The sequence below is a fragment of the Gallus gallus genome, chromosome 1, assembly GCF_016699485.2.
Source record: "Gallus gallus isolate bGalGal1 chromosome 1, bGalGal1.mat.broiler.GRCg7b, whole genome shotgun sequence".
Lineage (NCBI taxonomy): Eukaryota > Metazoa > Chordata > Aves > Galliformes > Phasianidae > Gallus > Gallus gallus.
In genome coordinates this window covers 14054868-14075247 of record NC_052532.1, presented here as the reverse complement: position 1 = coordinate 14075247, position 20380 = coordinate 14054868, and the positions used below count along the sequence as shown (strand labels likewise).

General features: G+C 39.2%; 1 protein-coding gene across 7 annotated transcripts in view; it reads left to right on the top strand.

Annotated features, from left to right (window-relative positions):
* Positions 1–20380, top strand: part of SRPK2 (SRSF protein kinase 2) — a 137880-nt gene that overhangs the window by 78812 nt on the left and 38688 nt on the right. For 6 of the 7 annotated variants that reach the window (XM_015275772.3, XM_015275773.3, XM_025153611.3 and 3 more), the window contains one exon: positions 14473–14624. In XM_015275772.3, the coding sequence (XP_015131258.1) occupies positions 14473–14624 (152 nt within the window). Of the gene's footprint in view, positions 1–14472; positions 14625–17240; positions 20322–20380 lie in introns of those variants that run through there. The other variant, XM_046902022.1, reaches the window with a different exon arrangement.

The following is a 20380-nucleotide window of genomic DNA, read 5'->3' as shown; positions in this document are numbered from 1 at the left end:
ATTTCTAGTCAGAAATTCTTCCAGACAGAAAAAAAAAATACTTTAAAACTTTTTTTCAAAACATTTTACTGATGAAAAAGTGTCCAGAGAAAGTCTAACAGAGGTGAGGGAAATGCTTTTTTTCTTCTAAGCTTAAAAATATCCACAGCATTTACCAGCCACCTAAATAGACTCTGAGAGTAATTTCCATTCTAACTCTTGTTTACAGTAAGTTGTCTAATTGAGTTGGTTTGGTATTGTAAACATTTCTGGGACATTTACCATTCGTTGTGTTGTTAGGTCTGTGGAAGTTTGAGTATCGTGATCTCACACCTGATGATAAAAGCTGAGCACTGGCACAGCTGCCCGGAGGCTGCGGATCTCCTCACAGGAGATCTCCAGAAGCCGCCTGGCTGTGTCCCTGGGCACCCTGCTCTGCTCTGGGTGTGCCTGCTGGGGCAGGGTTGGGCAGGGGGACACAGAGGGCACTGCCAGCCTCAGCCTCTCTGAGGGTGGGCTACACGGCCTGTAGTCAGAAGAACCAGAACTGCAGAATTCCTGCAGTACTTGTGCCTGAAAGTTATTTGAAGGGGGGAGGCAGGAAGGGCAGGAGAAACATATCATGTCATCCTATTAAAACAAGGGGAATAATGAAAGTTATGTTGGCCTTCCTTTGTTTAAATTTTTTTTGTTACAAATAAAAGTCTTTGTAGTCATCTGTTGTGGCTTTTTGAGAGTAAGATATAGGAGCTGTCTCAGTTTAAGGAATAAATCTGAGTTTTTTCATGGTGCAGTGCAAGAACGCGTGGAGTTATTTGCTTAAAAAATAGGGGCCTGCCTGTCTCTTTGATTGAAATGAAGAGAAAAGGAGAATAGTGAATTCCACTTCCATTTATGTTTCCTATGATATAATTTTGGGGCTAGTCATATAAATAAATTCTGAATGTCTGAATGAAACAATCCAGGAATTCTTGAAGCCACTTTAACCACTCCGCAGGCCTCCAATGAAATCATAAACCTTGCATATATGGGCTCTGTTGCATATTATATAAATATGACTTAAGCTCTTTTCCTGCTCACACGGAGCCCATGTTGGCAGAGGAAAGCAGGGCCAGTTTCCATGGCGACGGCGAGGCACTGCGAGGAGGCCTGCGGTTGGTATTTTTATGCAGGCGAGGAGATGCAGACCTACATTTTCAGCTAGGAAATGTTTCAAACCACAAAAACGTTTAGCAATGGTTATAAACCTATTGAAGAGGTAGGTCTGCCTAACAGTGGAAACTCTTGTTTGCTTTTTTGCAATAGAAAGTTTATTTTCATTATGTTTCTCTGACGTTACAGAAGAGCATTGTTGAATATATACATGATTATTACTGATGCATTTGCATGGAAATCGGAAGGAATGTTCCGTACTTCAGGAGGTTTTGTGCTGTGGCAAAATAGGGACAAACAGGCTGATTTTTGGCCCATCATCCTAGCCTTTTCCATCCACTTTTTAACCCTCTCCACTCTTGTATTTGAGGACTTTGGGAAAAAATCTCATTCCTTATGCGATCTTATCTCTGTGTTTATTGTCTCTGGGTTTTTGGAAGATGATCCTTACTTGCTTGTTCTTTCAACCTTCTGTTATCTTTCAGTGGGACTTAATATATCTTTTTCTATTTTTAGCATGACCATAGGAGTGAGGAGAACTCTTACCCTTACTTCTTTATTTTCTTTTTCCCCCTGGCACTGAACATGGGAAGGATACCAGGCCCTCGGGCCCCTTATCAACTGAAGGCTACTGAGTACAGTTTTACACCGTTGCTCCTCTCCGTATGTTTTTGCCTGTCCTTTGTGTATTAGGTACTATCAGTATTTGTTTAAAAAAATGGTCGTAGCTGGTATGCAGATTCTTAAGTGGAGGTCAGATGAAACTGGAAGATTTAGGGATATCTGTTTTACAAAGTGTCTTCTGTGTACTTGTGAAAATGCTCACGAGTAGGCTGGGACATCACACAGAGGTAAAGGCAGTGAAGACAGTGTTTAAAACAGACAAAAAAGACTGCTTCCTCTGTCTTCCTAGAAGATATGTCTGTGAACACTTGAGGAGACCTTCAGGTAGTTATTTTCCACTGATATTAAAGGAAGTTAGGAGTAAGGAAACATGATAGAAAGGTATCAGGTAGCTTTCTAGAAATGTTGCATTTTCATTTGGTTACCAAATGAAGGAGTCTCTAAGGGAAAGGAGTTCTGTAGCCTGTTGTTTCTCTCTTATCTTGGAGTGGTCTGAGGTGAAGCTTTGCTCATCTCTTTGCATTTCTCTATGCCACCTACGCTGTAAAGTTCTACCTTGGTGAAGTGGGATGTTCTGGGAAGTCAGAAACTTCTGAGAAGATAAACCTGTCTGGAAGCAGTATTCTTCAGAAGTGTGAAAGGCTCCGTACATCTCAATGAATCATCTTTCTTCCCCAGCCCTAGCACTGTACAGCTAATCTGTATCTGGTATTCCCTAGCAGGAATTCATCAAATATCTAAAGGGAACTGATTTTCCCTAACTGAGACCATTGTGGAAATCCAAGTAGGCTAAATGAGGGGGAAACAGCCTCCTCTTTACCTCTCACACTCAATGCCAATTAGAATTAAACACGGAGGCATTTTACTGCTGCCCAAGGCTTGGCTGCATTGTCATGCTAATGATTTAAAGATGTGTTGCTTTATAGTGGAATATCCCCACCACATCTTGCATTCAGCTTCTGTTTCACCTTCTGAGAAGTTGAGCACTTTCAAGTTTTGCTATTAAATGAAAACCCATGCGCATACTGAATGCATATGTATCTTGATTCAGGAGCAGAAATATGTATTTGCCTCTGCAGTACATAAGGTGAGATGAGCCTGCTCAGTTCCTCTCTTGAAACAGTGATACAGCTCAGAGTTTCCTTCAGCTATTTTCCATCCATTGTTGCTGGTAGCCTACATAGTTTCTTGAAGACTTCACTGAGGCTTGTCAGATAACTGAGCCAATGCCAGAGTAGACTTTAGCTGACTTTGGCACTGACTCAGCTCAGTGAAACTCAATGCAGTACATTACAAACATATGTAGCATGTCTTAGTTTTAGCACCAGTCAGATCAGAAGCTGTGCCACCACCATAACATCTCAGTATTTCAATTTTTGTCAACAGTAAACTTAAAATGTTCCTTGAATCTCCGTTTCTGCTCTTCTAGTATACCGTGGATTTGACGATATAATAGCATCGTCCTTAATTGTCCTTAGGAGTTCAGCACCAATCCGTTTCTGTTTTGAATTGTGCCTTGCTGATTGTCTTGGACATTTGACTTTTGTGTGAAAGAGGTGAAATAGGGGTGATGGCTTTCCATTAAGTAATAGTTGCTATCCAATTCCTGTTGTAAATTGGGTTCAGAAGTTACCTTTGCTAGATGATCTTGCCTTTCCTGAGGCTTACAAATTGCTGATGTGGTGTGGGAAGCTTCAGTCACAGCACTCTGGTATCAGGACACCTGGCTGTGGAAGGATCTTATTCTGGGAGGCAGGCTCATCCTTACAGTTACATCTTTTTTACAAGAGCAAATGTCCATCTGGGGCACTGTGACAGCTGGGATTCCTTGAGTGTTTTTTCACCGTGGATTAGAATCTCTGTTATTGTTAGAAATAGGAGTGTGCTGATAAGTGAGTCATCCAGCATCCATGCTGTGAGGTAAAGCACACCAAGGGCAACTCTGATGGTTGGATAATCCTTGCTCTCAGACGTGCCGACACAAAAGAGATTCTAAAAACCTCGTAAGGACTTATCAGAGTTTTTGGTAACCAAAACTGCAAATTCAAGCCAGCTGAGCTGGCTGGACAGGGCTCTAAAATACTTCCCCAGTTTTCCCAAGGCAGCCACTGCTTGGTGAAGGTCCAACTAAAGGAACAGACCTTAAGCTGCAAGCTTCAGATAAATTGGAGAGCTTCAAAATGAGCCCTACAGCCCATAAGGTGAGTGGTTGATGGGAATGAGGACTTGAAAGGCATTTCCTGGTTACAGTTGAATAAGCAGAACAGCACAAGGAGGAGTAATGACCTCTGCACTGTAGGAATGTGTGACAAGATAGGACTCTGGATGCAGCTGCTTTTGGGAAGCATATGGTGTGACATTTGCATCAAATAAATAGAAGATACCATATTCTGTAAGAGACACAGATGGCGGTTGGGCAAGGGATCAGTTCTAACTTTGCATTAAAAAGTAAAAAAAAAACCAAGGTGGAAAATTTATTCTGAGAGCAAGGCACTTTAGAAGACCTATTTTTCTCAGAAACTAAAGCTATTGTTTTCTTCTGTATCAGTTTATCAAACAGTTATCCCAATAAATGGTGTTTCCATGTATCTGGGCAGTAGTAATTGCTACCACCTCTACAAACACAAGGAAATGAAAAGACTAAGTCATAAATGCCATGGTGCATTACTCAAGAAGAAAATGAAGAAAGCCTCATTGAGTCAGTCTTGCTACAGTGTGAAAATGCACATAGTGGGGATGAAAAGTCAGTCTCTAAATTTAACAGCCAGCATCATTTTAGTTGGTGTCACCGTTTTGGATTGTAACTCAAAGCTGAAGAGTGGTCATGGTCCCGTGTCCAGAAGAGTTTGCCAGCTGCCTTTCATTTCCACTGCTATGAGCTCTCTCTCAGATTTAGGAAAGCTCAGCTAGGTCAGTGCAGACTTACGCAGACCAGGAAGAAAATACCTTGTTTGTACTTACAGGCTGCTCATTTCTTGATCCTAGCTTATGCATAGTCAGTGTCCAGGTTTTAAAACTACTGCTATGGAAGAATGGATTATGAAAATTTTTCACCTCCAATTACAAATGCAGCCCTTAAAGTTTTTGATGCTGTATGTCAGGGAGAGTTGTGATAGGACAAGGGCTAATGGCTTTTAACTAAAAGAGGGGAGATTTAGCTTAGATGTTAGGAAGAAATCCTTCCCTCAGAGGGCAGAGAGGCCCTGGCACAGCCACCCATAGAGCTGTGGGTGCCCCATCCCTGGAGGTGCTCAGGGCTGGGTTGGATGGGGCCCTGGGCTGCCTGAGCTGGTGGGGGGCAGCCAGCCCACAGCAGGGAATTGGAACTAGAGGGTTCCTTTTAGGGTCCCTTTCAACACGAACTGTTGTGTGATTCTGTTAAAACCAGCCACTCTCTATTTGAATGAGTTGTCTTGAAACACATATGTCTGAAATTTGACCTTTTTCTCATTTTTGACTGATGTTGAACTTTGCAATTATTTCTTTTATGAATTTCTGTTATGAAAAAGAATACTTCAATCAATATGAATGAGTCGACATGCTCATTTATTGTGTTTGCCCACATATATTGTATCCAAAATGGAAGGATTTTAGCAGCTTTCAAAAACTGGCACCGTTTCTTTGAATGACAGACGTATTTGTAACTTGACTAATATTGAAGGTAAAAAGTTTTGAATTTTTTAGTTTGTTTCTATTATTTACTGGTACTACTTTGTATTTGCTACAGATAAAGGCTTTCCTCTGGTTGCTGGCTTAGTAGTGTAACCTAATTCCTTCAGGCTCTTATCTTTTTTTGTTTCCTGCCTTCCAATTGAGTTTCCCAGTATTTGTCCCAAAACAGTCATCTATTTACATTCATCTCCCTGCCCTATAGATTTAGGTTCCCAAACAGTAAGTAAGCATAGAGATGAAAAATGGTAGTGGGTTGTATTCTATTAATCTATTAATCTTTTTTACATCAAGATGATCATCTAAAATTGGGATCACATTTTCCTGGGGTGATACTGGGGGAGAAGAAAAGCAAAGGATGCTCTGCTGCTGACAGGGTTTGATAACAAGTGAAAAATGACAGTTTCACTGTTCTTATTAAATATTTTCTTCTAGGCTGTTGAGCAGGTAAAAAGGGCTCTGAACTGCTGTGTTTGTTGATTTATTCCTGCTCGATTTGGTTATCGCAGTTGCTTTCATTTAGTTTATAACACATGTATATTTAGTAATGCATGTATGTTTATATTGATTCTAAGGAAGTTGTTGGCTTTTATTGTTGGGTTGTTGGTTGGGGAGATGTTTTGATGCCAAATAAAGCTGGATCTACTGTGTTCCAAAGGGACAAATAGCAATCCGGGAGAGCAGAAGATGCTTCTCCAGCCTCCCCTCCACAACTTGCAAATTTGTTGCTAGTAGCAACTGTAAGATACTGAAACAACCAGCAGTAAGTTTTGTGATTGTATCTTATTAATAGACAGACTAGAAACACTATAATTATTGAGACAAAGTCAAAAATTAAATACTACAGTGTAGCATACCAAAAAAGAAAGTAAAAAGTTGATTTCCATTTGTATACTTGTGATTCATTCTGGTAAAAGTAACCATCAAAGAGCTTAACTGTAGCGATAGGGAAAAAGAAGTCCAAGCAAACAGTAGCCGTGACCTCAGCTGACTGCCAGTGCTTCCTTTAAGGGCCCTCAGGCAGTCAGAAGTTGAATGCTTTCACAGAGAGGTGGAGGGAGCAGCCAGGCAGCATGAGGAGGGACTCTGCTCACAGCAGAATTTGGAGAAGGTGAAGCTTCAGTGGAGGCTATGACACTGCTTTGTTTTTTTTTTTCACCAGGTTTTTAGTGCTTTTGTGGAGCAGTGACTTCCAATGGAGGTTTCATTTTGGCATCCATTAGGGTGCATATATACAAGGGCTGCTCTAGAAGTAATGACTCCTGTTTTATTATGTCGGCCTGTGGCATCAGAGGCGGATGTTGGTGGTATGGCAGTAGAGGTTGAACCTTCCCACCAATATTCTGCTATATTTTGTTGCCGTGTGCCAGATGGCAGCAGAGGGGCAGTCTGACAAAATGGTGTCTGACATGGCAGTACATATGGAGCAAAGGTGTGGAGTTGAATTCCCCCATGCGGAAAACATTGCAGCCATTGACATCCATCATCACTTGCTGATCGTTTGTGGAGACCGACCAGTGGATGTGAGCACAGTGAGGTGCTGGGTGCTGTGTTTCTGCAGTGGTGACAGCAACAGTAGGTCACCTCCCCTGGTGCAGATTGTTATGAGCGTGGCATGCAGGCTCTTCTTCATCACTGGTGAAAGTGCATAGCTAATGGGGGTGGCTATGTTGAAAAACAGTGTTTTGTAGCTGAGAATTTGCTCTATCAAATAGTTATTGTGCTCTTTGTTGTAGTTTTCACTGAAATAAATAGGGTGCATTGGTTTTGGAGTGACCTGCTTAAGAAACTCTTTATTTTCCATCGATCAGCCCATATCCCACAGATGTATTTCTCCTCTTTGGCTTTTAGAAATTGTGGTGCAATTTCTTTTTTTATAACTTTCTCAACCTTTGCAACACTTTACTGCAGGCTCAAACTATGGGCAGTTTATATACTGCTGAGTGCACTTCTAGGGATTTTCTTTTTATGTCCCCAAGTGATTCTGTGTTTTTCTGGACTGTTGGCTTTTTCCCTCTGCTCTTCTGTCATGGAGAACTGGTCTGGAAGGCAGAACTTTGCAAGAAACCATTATTTGAGGAGAACACATGATAACTTCAGTTAAGAGTGAGGCTGCCTGGGTAGATTTGGTGTATGTTTTGCTGTATGATTTGGTGTATGTAAGAAAATTTTCACATAATTGCAGCTGTTTGAGGGCACAATTTGGGGGGAGGCTTTTAGAGCTTGAAACCATTTGTTTCTGGAACCTAGGTGTTACTGTCTCAGAGGAAGTCCAGAAAAGCCACCTTCTCTGATGTACCAACCTGGCAGACCTCACTGTTTCATGTTAGATGTAATTTGTTATAATTTTAGGCTGCTGCTGCTTCCTTTCAGCTCTGCAGTGGGCTCCTACCGCTCGCATTGGCTCTGCTGATCTCATGGCTGCAGTGAGAAGTTCAGTTCATGGGTTTGTTATTCCTTGTGGCTATGTAATCTCCAGCCCTGAGGCAGGGGAGTGACTCCATGGCCAGGAGTGGAAAAAGATGTCTCGCAGTGCTGCCAGGCTGGGGTGGAAGCATGAGGAGTCTTGCAGCACTGACTGCTTGAAATTGTATTTATTTATAGTACTCACTGTTTGGAAAGGAAGGCAGAGTTCCTTGGCACTGTACTTCAGCTTTGGTGTACACTGAAGCCCAAGGTTGCCTCCAAAAGAGTGAAGGGAATGAAAAGTTACTTCTCTGTGTTGGTGTTTGGTTGAGGCTACAGAAGCCATTGTGTTTCAGCCTCCTTTGCTCCAGGAGGGGTTTCTGCTAGCACTGTGATGGATACTGTGATGTTAACAGTCCCAACAGGGATGATAGTTTTATTTGATAACAACCAGATGTGGAAACTGCTTCATGCGTGTGACACAGCAGCAGTCTGTTTTTTTGTTTGTTTTTTTAATGCGTGGATATTCTAAAATAGGAAACTGTAATATTGTTCAGCACGGGTATAAGAGCACAAATTGATCTTTTTACTCAAACAGGGGGCCTCAGGAAGTTTACTCAAACAACCTATTGGAGCTAGTTAAAAATGTGTCTCCTTATAATCTACTTCCTTCCAGATTTATCGTCTTTAATTGTAAAAACTGTAAGATAATCTCCGGTATAATTACAAATTATTGTAATACGGAATTACAAATAATGTATAATTATTATTAAAATTTAGAATTATTTGTAATTCTAACAAAACATTTAAGATCTTATTTGAATTTATTGTTTTGTTCCTTTAGCAAGAACTTAGGGGTTGTTTTGATCTCGTAAGTTTTTTCTGCTTGATCTATGCATGTATTTATTTAGAAGGCCTCCGTTTCAGTCTGTCTCACGTTCAAAGAGCTCACTGTTAGCAGTCACTTGTCTAATTAAGCTAAGTCTGCATTTGGGAAAAAGAATAGGCAAGAGTTCAACTAGTAAGGCAGACACCATTTGGACACGAGAGAAAGAGATCCAAATAATTGAGCCCCTGAGCAATTAGTAGTAGCTAGAAGAGACTTGTGTATAGAGATTTCAGACTTCAAGCTCGGCAGCACCTGGGAGTCCTGCCCTGAAGCATGAAAGCTTTTGCCTTCTGGAGCTGGAGGGAAACATCGCTGGAGCTCCTTCCAGATGGACCCACACCCACTCAGAGCTTTTGTAAAGCTCACGTCTCTGCATTAGGAGGCTTACAGAATGTTTCTTCTGGTCCTTAGCCTCCCCCCACCTCCTTGTTTTTCTCTTCAATTTGAAATTCCCCAAAGAGCCTCTGTAGACATGTCAGGAGATTCATAACATTGTTAGAATACTGTTGTTTCCAAATTTTATCTTATTAACTATATGAAGGAGTAATTTAACTTCTTTTTAATCTCATTTTCTATAAGCAAATAAACTTCCCTGGATTTGTGCATTTGAAAATCTTAAGGATGTTTTTTTCCCCCCTTAGGTTGAGGCAACACTTAGCTTACTCTCAGAAGTTTCTGGCTCCCCTCAACATTTTTGTCACATAGCTCTGTTTTCATTTTGAGACACTGCCCTTCTAAAGGCAAGAGAATCAAGTGCGGGCGTTAGCTGTGTTCAAGGTAAAGTTTTGTTACCGAAAAGTAGTCTTTAAATTAATAAATCCAGTAGTTCATCCTGCCTGCAGTGTTCACAGAGGTCTCCTCCTGGGTTAGGCCTTCCCACATGGAGAACACCATGCTGGCTTTTTGCATAATCTCACTGTATAGCAATCTTGCTTGCAGTGCATTCTTATTCACTGCTTGATAGTAACAGTAAAAGCATGTTTTTCATCTGCTGAGAGTTTTGTGTGAAGAGGCCTGAAGCCTGTTTTACACATTAGTCACGAATGATTCATCTGCTGAGGAAGACGTGTCTGAGGATGAGATGGCTGCCCTGGGTCAGCCCACGGTGTGGCCACATTCCCCCAACCAGGGCGACTGCCTCGGGAAGGGCGCAGGGCTGGGCCCCGGCCTGCTCAGCTCTCCAAATCCAGCAGCTTCTGGCTCTTGGCCTTCCCGAGTCAAAGGTGGTTTTGTGGGAGCCACCAGTAGGCTTTTCTGCCATGACTTCTACTGATCCTTACTTGAGTCAGGGTAAGCTTCTCTCATCTGTAGTTCCCTGCAGGAAAAAAAAAAAAAAAGTCAGCTTTAGCTTTTAAGACCATATTGCAGAAGTAAGTTACTTTTATGTAGTGTTTTTCTGAACTTGACTCGATTTGTGTAGGGTGTGGCAGTGAACAAACACTTCCTATTCATTCTTCTGTTCGTCTCAAGATTTTATGGATCTCTGCTGACTGTTTTCCTGACTGAGGAATGCTGGTAAGCTCAGATGCTTCCCATATGGAAGGCATTTCATGCTTTTAGCCACCCTCAGTGCTCTTGTTTTACCTTTTCCAAAATAGAAGCATAGCAAAACAACTCACTACAACAAAGCTGGACACCTCTTCCTGAACTTGTCGTGGTGCAGTTTATTCAACGTGTGCAGGTTTTCATGTTATGCTTATTGCATAACACTGGAGCAACGTAGTCCAACCATGATCTGTGGGGGAGAGTAAAATACGGTTTGAAGTCATTTTTTTTTATTTCTTAAAGTGGGTGACTGATTTTCCCTGAGACCCCTTTGAGCATTTAGCCATATTCAGCTTTGTGTTCGCTGTATGGCAGAAATGCTTCAGCTTTTCTTTTGTTAAATTAAGCAATACCCTCTAAGAGCCAGTTAAAAATAGAACTTCATTGTATTTTGTTTGGATTGTGGTGTGTTTAAAAAGGAGCAATTAAAAGACAAAAACATCCTGACTAGTGTTTGCTAATTGTTTGTTGTTGCTTAGTTTAATATACTTGTTATGTTTGTCATTGTAGCCTGTGGAGGTGGTCAGTCCTCTGCATGCCCACTGACAGAACATTGTGAATCTAGAAATAGTGTCTCATCTTCTTTTCATCAAGTATTTATGCTTGGATGATGATGAATAACCTAGTAGTGGTAGACCGCAAGTACCAAGTGATCACTGCAGAAACAAGAAGAATAGATTTAGTATATGCACGCGTGTGTTATATAATGCGTGTCAGTACATCCAACATTTTAGGAAATTAAGAGGAGTTATAACTCAAAATATTGCAACTGTTGAATAGCTTATGCTATGATAGGCTTTTTTTTTTTTTTTTTTTTGGCAATTACATTTCTGAAAAGGGAGTGGAGGGTAGCATGACTGTTTCTTACTCACAACTTTCCTGAAGTCTGAATTGTTCATGTCAAAGGTCTGTTAAAGTCCACTTCAATAGAAAATAAATTCAAATTTTAAGAAGTTCTATACTAAAAATGGGAAAGCTAGGCTGAGCAAAGTATATGTTCATGTCATACTTCACATGGGAAGATATTGTTGCAACATAGATAATATCTTATCTTTCCAATTCAAGGACTAAGAAATAACGAAACTGGAGATCTCTTGCAGATTGATGCCTCAACTCAATATTGTGAATTGTGTCAAGGCAGAAGAGCAAGCATCAGTGACAGTAGGATGAGCCGCTGAACTTGTAGGCAGAATTTAAGCAGCCAAAGCAGTGCCTTGACTTGATCTTCATCTGTACCTCAGAAATGTAACAGTGAACATAAACAAACAACGATGTCCCTTGCTAAGAATCCTAAACTAAAGCAAGCAGATGGCAAAAGAAGCCAGTGATACAGAATTAACAGTCAGGCTGATGTATCAGAGCAGCACTTCTTTCCATCACCCTTCTTCACACAGTGGCATTTAATTGCTTTAAAAGGTACAAGCAAAGCTAAAAGAACAAAGATCTTTCTCAGTTTAAATCAGTATTTTGTTACTCGCAGATAAAACCATATATCACCCCAGAAGGAAATAAAGTTATGTCCTTCCTTCCTGATGTGCGCAAAGGAAAATAGGAAAATGCTCCTGAATTGTGGGATACCGAGTGCAGCATGGATTGTAGACAGGAAAAAATAACCCTTTTCAAACCCAAATCAGATATGGTAGCTTGAGAAAGATGCAGAAGCAGCTCTGTTTTGCTATTTGGTTTCCCTAGAAATAAATTCCTTCCTCTTGTCTCTTGGAGGGAAATTCTTGCTATTCCTTGGCAGTTATTTCAACATTAGTGACAAAATGTGTGATGCTTCCAATTCTCTTTAAAGCGTTACTTTTATTATGTAAATAAACAGATCTCGTAGTTGTTTGCTTAAAGAACAAAATCAGTGCAGTTCCAGTCGATTTTTTGAATTATTACCTGCACCACATTGCCTCCGTCTACCCTTCACTTACTGATTCTGCTGCATTTGTGTTATTTTATGTGACCAAATTAATACAATTAAAATGTGACCCGGTAAAATGATGGTACCATCCAAAACTGTGGATCCAAGCATTGGAAAGTGTTTGAGATATATTAATATAAGTGCAGGCTGTTTTACTGTGTTTTTTTTAACTTCTTTTTTATTTTTAATATTTCGGTACTTTATATGATATGTGATCAGGGTATACAAAATGATACTGTGCCCATAAAATGGGGTTTCAAGGTTTGTAATGCAGAGCCTTTCACAGTGATTTGTTTTTAAGAGGATGAAAGCTTTCTGCCAACATGGACGATTGGTTTGCTGACCCCTTGAGACCAGACTGGTGGAAATGCATTAGCCTAAGGTGCAGGGAGATGAACGGTGGTCTGAGGATGCGCTGTACCTCCTTTTCTCTATGTCCATTTTTGTTTTTCTCATGTCTTACAAAATAGAGAGACCTGTTAGGAACAGAATAGGAATGATAAAGGCAAAAAAAAGGTAGAATTTTTGGAAGCAGGAGCACATGGAAGTATATTTGTTCTTTATCTTATGAATGGTTTCTTCTATTGCTTCCATTCTGTCCTAGACTTTACACAGTTAACAATTAAACGTATTTATGTACCTTGGATAGGTTTCTCACCATAACGTATTGTCCTGTATAACCATTGCATTTCATTAATAAATTAGTTTCAAGTGCTCTTTTTAAAATCTGACCATTTAGTGAAATAACAGAAGAATGTAATTTTCTGAAAGAAATATCAGGCAGAAAAATTTAGTGTGCGTGCAACTTCCAGTAATGTCCTTTACAGCAAAAGCATAATAGCAGCTGCTGTGCAGGCAGTGCATGCTGCCAGTGGAATTTATTTCTGACCAACTGTGTGCTCTTCTACTCCAAATGCTCTTTCTTAAACAATTGCAGTGTGTAAAAAGAAAAAAAAAAGTAGTGGTGGGCAATTATGAGAAGAATGAATAGAGGAGTATGGATAGACATAAATACATCTTTTACTTGTGATCAAGGAAATGCTTGATTCTAAGTTTTAGGAGATTAATAATTAGCAAACTGCAAGGGTTTTGTTCAGTTGTGGTTATTTGAATGATAAAGTACTGTTAATTTGTTTTTTGAGACAGCTTAGATCTGAAGGATAAATTTATATGCAAATTGTAGCAGATCATGGTGGCACATACACTTTAAGATGTTTTGCAAGCATATGATTTTGCAAGTACGTATTTTTATTTTGCGTGAAGTATGAGTATCAAAAATAACACAGCATCGGTACCTGAGATGCTGGAGAAGGTTTTCTTGATTATTTGACAAACAAGTGCGCTGCAACTCTGCGTTTCATTTTTAAGTGTACCAAAAATACATAGAATTTCTAAACGTGAGTAATTTGTAGATGTAGAAATACCTATAAACATAACAGGATATAAAACGCTTCAAGTAACAACTTTCATTTTCCTATATGTTTAGAACTGCAGATGAAAGACAGCTAGAAAACTACTTCTTGGTTGGTGTCGGCCTGGTTGTGTCCTTCAGTTGTGTTTTTTTTTTTCCATTTAGCGTATGCACAAGAGTGCTGTATGTACTCTTGAGCTAAATCGGAAGATTGATTTTTCTCTTTTTCACTAGTAGCAGTTTTTAGCATCTTGTGTACTGATGCAGCTTTTCATAGTCCTGACAGCAGCTACAGATAAGGAAAAGTGTATTAAGTTGCCCAGTTTATTTTGGCATCATTGAAAATGGCTTCTTAATGGGTATTGATGATATCTTTTCTCATTCAGATAGCAGGAAAGATATTTTAAATGACTTGATTTTCTTGGTATATTTTAAAAAATATTTCTTCTCAGTCATGCAAAGAACATAGGTCTCACATCTCAGTTGCTCATCAGGAATTCAAAATTCTGGTCCCTGTCAGGAACAGGCTGCCCAGGGAGGCGGTGGAGTCACCAGAAAAGGGTAAATGTGACACTGAGGGACATGGTTTAGTGAACATGGCGGTGATGGGTTGGTGGTTGGACCAGGTGATCTTAGTGGTCTTATCCAAACTTTATGATTCTTGTACTTGCCATGTCTTTTGCAAGCTATTCTAGTGAATAAGTCCAAATTCAATGGAAACTTGCTTTTTTGGCAATCAGGTGCCCTCCTGGGACATCACAAGATGATGGTAAAGATACCAGTGAGGACATGAGATTTCCTAAGGTGTTTTCCCTCTCCTCTGGACAGGCAGGCTACCTGCTGACCAGACCCTTCACTAAGCGTCATCTCTTTCACCTCCAGGCCAGAGCCTCAACAGAAAGCTCCCTCAGCACCTCCGCCCCCGCCGCCGCCCCCACCTCCACCCCTGCCAGAGCCCACCCCGCCAGAGCCAGAGGAGGAGATCCTCGGGTCTGACGATGAGGAGCAGGAGGATCCCGCGGATTATTGTAAAGGTGGGTGCAGTCCTGTGCTGTCCGTTTGGGCAATGGCCATATTGATTGTAAGAGAAACAAATATCCTAACTAAAACAAACATCCCCTCTATGTATTCTAAAATACCTTCATGCGTTTGACATCAAATAAATATATATTTGAGTGTGTATCTTCTCTTTCTCATGCCTGCACAGGTGTATGATACATGCTTCTTTTTGTACATTGTCTTTAACACACTTGTTCGATGTTCTCTGCATTTTTATTTTAGTTCCTGATTTCTTTAGCTTTTGTAGTTACTTACGTCATTATTAATACAGATTTTACCATAAGAGTAACAGATGAATGCAGATGGCTTTTTGCATAAAAACAGGACTGCAGTACAACAGTGTCAATGTTTTAATTTGGTGTAGTGTTACACCTAATGCTCCAAGTCTGTTCCCATTAGTGTAAAATGTACAATGTATTCAAGAATCGTCATGGATAAGAGATCTGTCAAAATTTACTTACTGCCTTGAATTAATTCTTTTAGTACAGCCAAAAGACACTGACAGACATTGACTTTATCTGTTATTCCACGTTCCTCAAATCAAGAAATATTTTCTATCGAGTGTGATGCTGTCTTAACTCTGAAGGTTCTCTGTAAGCCTGCAGATGTGCCATTTTAGGAATCCTTTCTCCCAGCTTGGAATAAGCTGTTCTGTATTTTTTTATCTAATAATTGGAAGTGACATTTTCATCTCAGTGTAAGAACTTACATTAATATGTGATATTTCAAGTGTTGAAAAGGGTTACAAATTCCAGTAGTGAAAACCAAAGGGTAAACTCAAACTAAATTTTGAAGTCTGCAGTAGAGAGAAGAAAAACTCGTAGGGAAAACATGTTTGTATTAAATTTTCTGTTATAACATGCTTATTCCTTATGATAACTCCTGGTATCTGTAACATCTTCCATCAGTGAGTAAGGATGGATTTGATGTTTAAACATCTGCTTACTTGTAAACATCTGTATCTACTTGAGATTAAGCATTTTTAGGCCCTGCTTAATTCTTCCCTGAAGTAAGGACTGCATTTGATTTCAAACAATCCATTGTTGTCTATGTTCCATTATCTTTTGCAAAATATCACCACCTGGAGTGGCTAGATCACAAAAAATAAAGAAACAAATAAAATCTAAATTTACAGTTTGCTTGTAAGTCACCTATTCTAGAGTCTCTGTAACTCCAGTCGGTTGTCAGTGAGGTACATGTCATGTTAAGAATACTTGCAGGTTTCTTCAGAAATTAAAGGGAGCGTCCATACACTGGATTATTATTCTGCATTCCTATAATCTCAAAGTTCTGAACGGATGGAAGTACATTTAAGATGGTTCAAGCTGTGGCTCAACTCTGATGTCATAATCATTTGTTTCTGTGAGAACAGTATTTTTGCTGCTCCAATGCATGTTTTCTCTAACTGTAACTTGCAGTAAGATTGATCAGAATGCTTCCTTTTCTAAATGTTGCTAAGGTTGAACTGTAGGGAAGGCCACCATGTTGTGTAAGAATCAGAATGGAATGGCCAGATTGGGAAGATCTGGAACCATACAGACTTTGTTTAATTTATCTGAGTACCAAATAAGTTAATTAGCAAAGAATTGCTGGGATGGCTTTTAGAAGTATTATTTCCAAATTTCTTTGAAAGACGTTTTATTCATGTGAGTATGTTTTACTGTCCTGGATAATGTTTATAAAGTAAGAGGTAAATATTTGGAGACCATCATAGGTTACCCAAGTCTCTCTTTTCTTTCTAATTTGATCTCCAAAGTAGCAATCTCCCAGGATTTTTGAGTGAGACGCAGAGCGTACTTCATCTATTCTCGACCCCAGTCTAAAATTTCACAGCAGGGCAATTTTGTTGAGGGTTTATGTTAAATATATAATACATATTTATAATATATATTTATAATATATAAATATGTACACATAAATAGTGTATATGTATATAAAATGAACATTTTACCTGCTAACAAAAATACTCAAGCGGTGATTGCTGTAGTTACTGATTATTATATATATATATATATACTTTAAAGAATATTTTACTATTAGCTGAGCTCCCATCTTCACCACATTACATGCTGGTTAGTAAATATTTCCCAGACATAATAGTATTTTTCATCAGGAAATTGGATTAGTTTGAATTATCACCTGATGCGAAAGAGAGAACTAACAGCCGTTTGTGTAAAGCAGACTAACCTTTGTTCCCCTGGACCTTCCTCCAGAGCCTGTTAAAATCTGTGACATGACCGCTACTGATGCCATTGAATTTAAATTAAATGCTTTTCAAATGGTTATTTGTTTTGTGAAATGGAAATATCAAAACTCCAACTACGTGATTTTTCAAGGGGCGCTTAGACAATGCAGCCCTGAAACACTTGGGGATTTTTTTTAAGAGTTTGTTATGTCATGGATGTAATTGGAATTCTTTGCTTCTCTGATCATCTTCTTTGCCCCCTGGAGATGTCTCCCATTCATCCAGTTCACAAAGGGAATAATTCCCTATACAAACATAGAACTAGCTAGCTACAATTACCAATACATTCAGGAGACATTTAGGAATAATGATCTCATTTTTTCTGACCCTCTTTCTTGAGTGCTTGTAGCTAGCTAGCTCTGTGAGAGACTTTTTTTTTGTGTGCTGTAGTGAATAGCACAACAGATTTTTTGTTACATTATCAGTACTACCACTTACACATCGTATACTTTCAAATGCCAGTGTTGTTTTTACAAAACTACATCATTTCTCTCAAACTTCTAGTTATGCTTTCTGGTTGTTAGTATTTGGAAATAACTTCTGTATCAGGAAGAACTTAAGTAATTGCATTTGTCTTAGGATTACACCGGTTTTTAAATTGCACTTAACTGTGTTGTTACCTGATTGTTCACAACCTGTGCACAGATCATACATTGCTGACGGCATCAGGAGGAGTCAAGGACTGACACATACGGGAACAGTAGTGGGTATTTCCAGAACTGCTCCTGTTGTGGTGTAGGACAGTAGAAAATATCTTATGAATTGTATATATACTCAATGAATACATACATATTGTTGTATTGTTATGATTAGTTATGTGTCCTGTAGTGGCCAAAATAACACGGCTTTAACATACATAGTTATTGTATAGTCATACTATAGTCATTATTCTTGCAATACATAGATTTTACTAAAATCACTCATCAACACCTTGTTTATTGACTTGAAGTCAGTGTCTTTGGTTTCTTCTGGAGTGTGTTCTCTCTTGTCTGTGCTGGGAAGAAACTACCACAAGTTCTCAATTGTGTTTGACCCTTTGAAGCCAATTATGCCAAAGGATATCTTCAGAGAAGCAGACTTAAATGGCACTTTTTAAATAAAACTGTTCATAGAAACATACATTTAACTCTGTCTGAATTCTTCATTGTTGAGTGCTAATGCTGTTACTTCGTCAAAAAAGTGAATTGTTTAGTTTAAAAATTACTTCTAGCCTTTTTTTTATGTGCTTAAAGGCCCGCTTATACCTTTCTTCCCATGCAAAGGGCTGCATAATTGATGTTGTGTTCCCATGGTCATCCGAAATTAGGGAAGGAAAAAAACCTCTCCTACTCCAATGTGTTGTTGGAAATCTGACATTCCCTTATTCCTCACAAAACGTACCAGATTCGATAAATTGAGCGCACGCTCCTGGAGTTCAGGTTCTATGTTTAAATAGTTAAAACTATGCCTTACATTGGTGTACATATTCATTCTTGTCCAGGAACTCATTAATACATGCTAATGTTCAGTGATCATACGACCACCTGCTTCCTCCCCTTTATTTCTCCTTCAGCTTCATCACAGTGACTTTTGGCCGACCTTTAGCTGTTTTTCCCCATTTGGCCAATTTCCATTGCCTGTTATGCCATAATAAGCAATTTTGTATCTTGGTGCACTATAACTCCAAACAATTTATGTGAAATTCAAGAAGAAGTCCTTGCACCTGGTGGATGCAAAGATAAAAGTACTCTGTTGTGAATTCAGTGCTTCTGTGAAGCCAGATCATTAAGAAAAAAAGGGCTGTTCACATACCAAGCAAAGCTCAAGTGGGTAGTTTTAGAACTAGTGCTCATTGATGCCTTTTACTAAACTAATATATTGGACCTTAAGCTAGTTTATTGATTTCTATTGCTAAGCCAACCTGTATCACCATATTCTCCTGAGTTCATGTAATTATGTTCAGGAATAATTGAATAGGACCATACGTTTAAGCAGATCGTAAAACACTTCAGAAATTTTTGTACTGTTTAATTTAAAATCTGTGTTGCAAACCATAGACAGGTTTTAAAACTAGGTGTTGTGTGCTTTTATGCAGGGGATGAAGCTTCATACTTTGTCACTGTTTTCTTGCAGTGATATATGCAGGACAAAAATCAGAAGAAATGATGCTGTGATACTGAATTGTGTGTGAAAGCTTTTTACATAATCCTTGCTGTCAGATCAGTAGGCTCGATGTGTTTTGCAGATGTAAACCTTTTCAGTAATAGAAAGGTAGAGTAATTTACTTCCTCTCTAGACTTGATCATCCTGAGTAGAGTTTTATGGAAAGAATTTATCAAAGAATACTATTTTTTTTTATATGTTTGTATTAAACCAGTTGGTAACTGTTCTAATGTAATCATATTCATCCAGATTTTGAAATATTTTAATCCTCAGCTGTTTCTGCAGGGATGGCCAAGTAGAAATTTAAATTAGTAGTTTTGTTTTGTTTTTAACGTTGCTTCATATCAGCAATATATTATCCGAGCTTTATAATTCTATGAAATATGTAATCTTCATAATTCTATCATGTAATTGTATTGAATTTATTAGTCTGCTCTGGAAGGCTTTGTGACAAGCTCAGCAATAAACTCCTGAACTTCTATCAAGACAAAAGATGCTACTAGCAAGGAAAGGATATAAATAAATTTAGATTTGATGCTGCTCTACCACAGATAAGAAAGAGATAAGAGCCCACTCCCTGTACTCAAATCCAAGGAATTAAGTAATAAATTGGCATGGTTGTTTGTGCTGGGCTCCAGTTCTGACAAGGTTTTCGGGAGATCTCAAAACAAATACAACAACTTAGGGGAAGTAGTCTTTTCCTAATTTGAAGTGGAATAATCAGTAGTGAAGGGTTCTGCCAAAGGCCAGTTGAGCGTGACATTCTGAAAGACCAGAAGGAGCCAAAGAGATAATTCCTTGACGCTTGGCGGATGGGCAACATCCTGGAGAGTTGTAGCTGTATTATTTTTAGCAATTTAATCAAAATTGTGAACATTTATTAGTGTGTTAGGTCCAAATAATAATCTTGTGTCATCAGCTCTCTTTCCCATGCTTAAGAATGCCTCTTAAAATAGAAAGGATATGAAAAAGCTTCACAGTGGAGCTATGGATGTCACCTCTACCTCTTACAGCCACTTCACACTGTGTTGAAACCTGAGTTCCAGCTGTGGGGTTGGCCTTTCTGACAGTGGGGCTTGGGGCATCAGTAGGGACTTTGGCGGTGTGGTTGAGTGGTTGGCCTGCAGACGGGTTAAAATGCGGTCTTGGGCGAAGCCTGCAGCTGCGCGCTCTCTCTGCTTCATCACTGTAAAAGCCTCAGACTTGAGAAAATGCACTGCTGCTGTGACTCAGGATCCAAGCAGAAGAGCATCAAGAAATTTGACGTTGTTCTTAGTATTTTCTGGTGAAGTATTTTATTGCTGCCTTTTTTAGTAGAAAGCAAATGGGAATTAAAACAGTCTC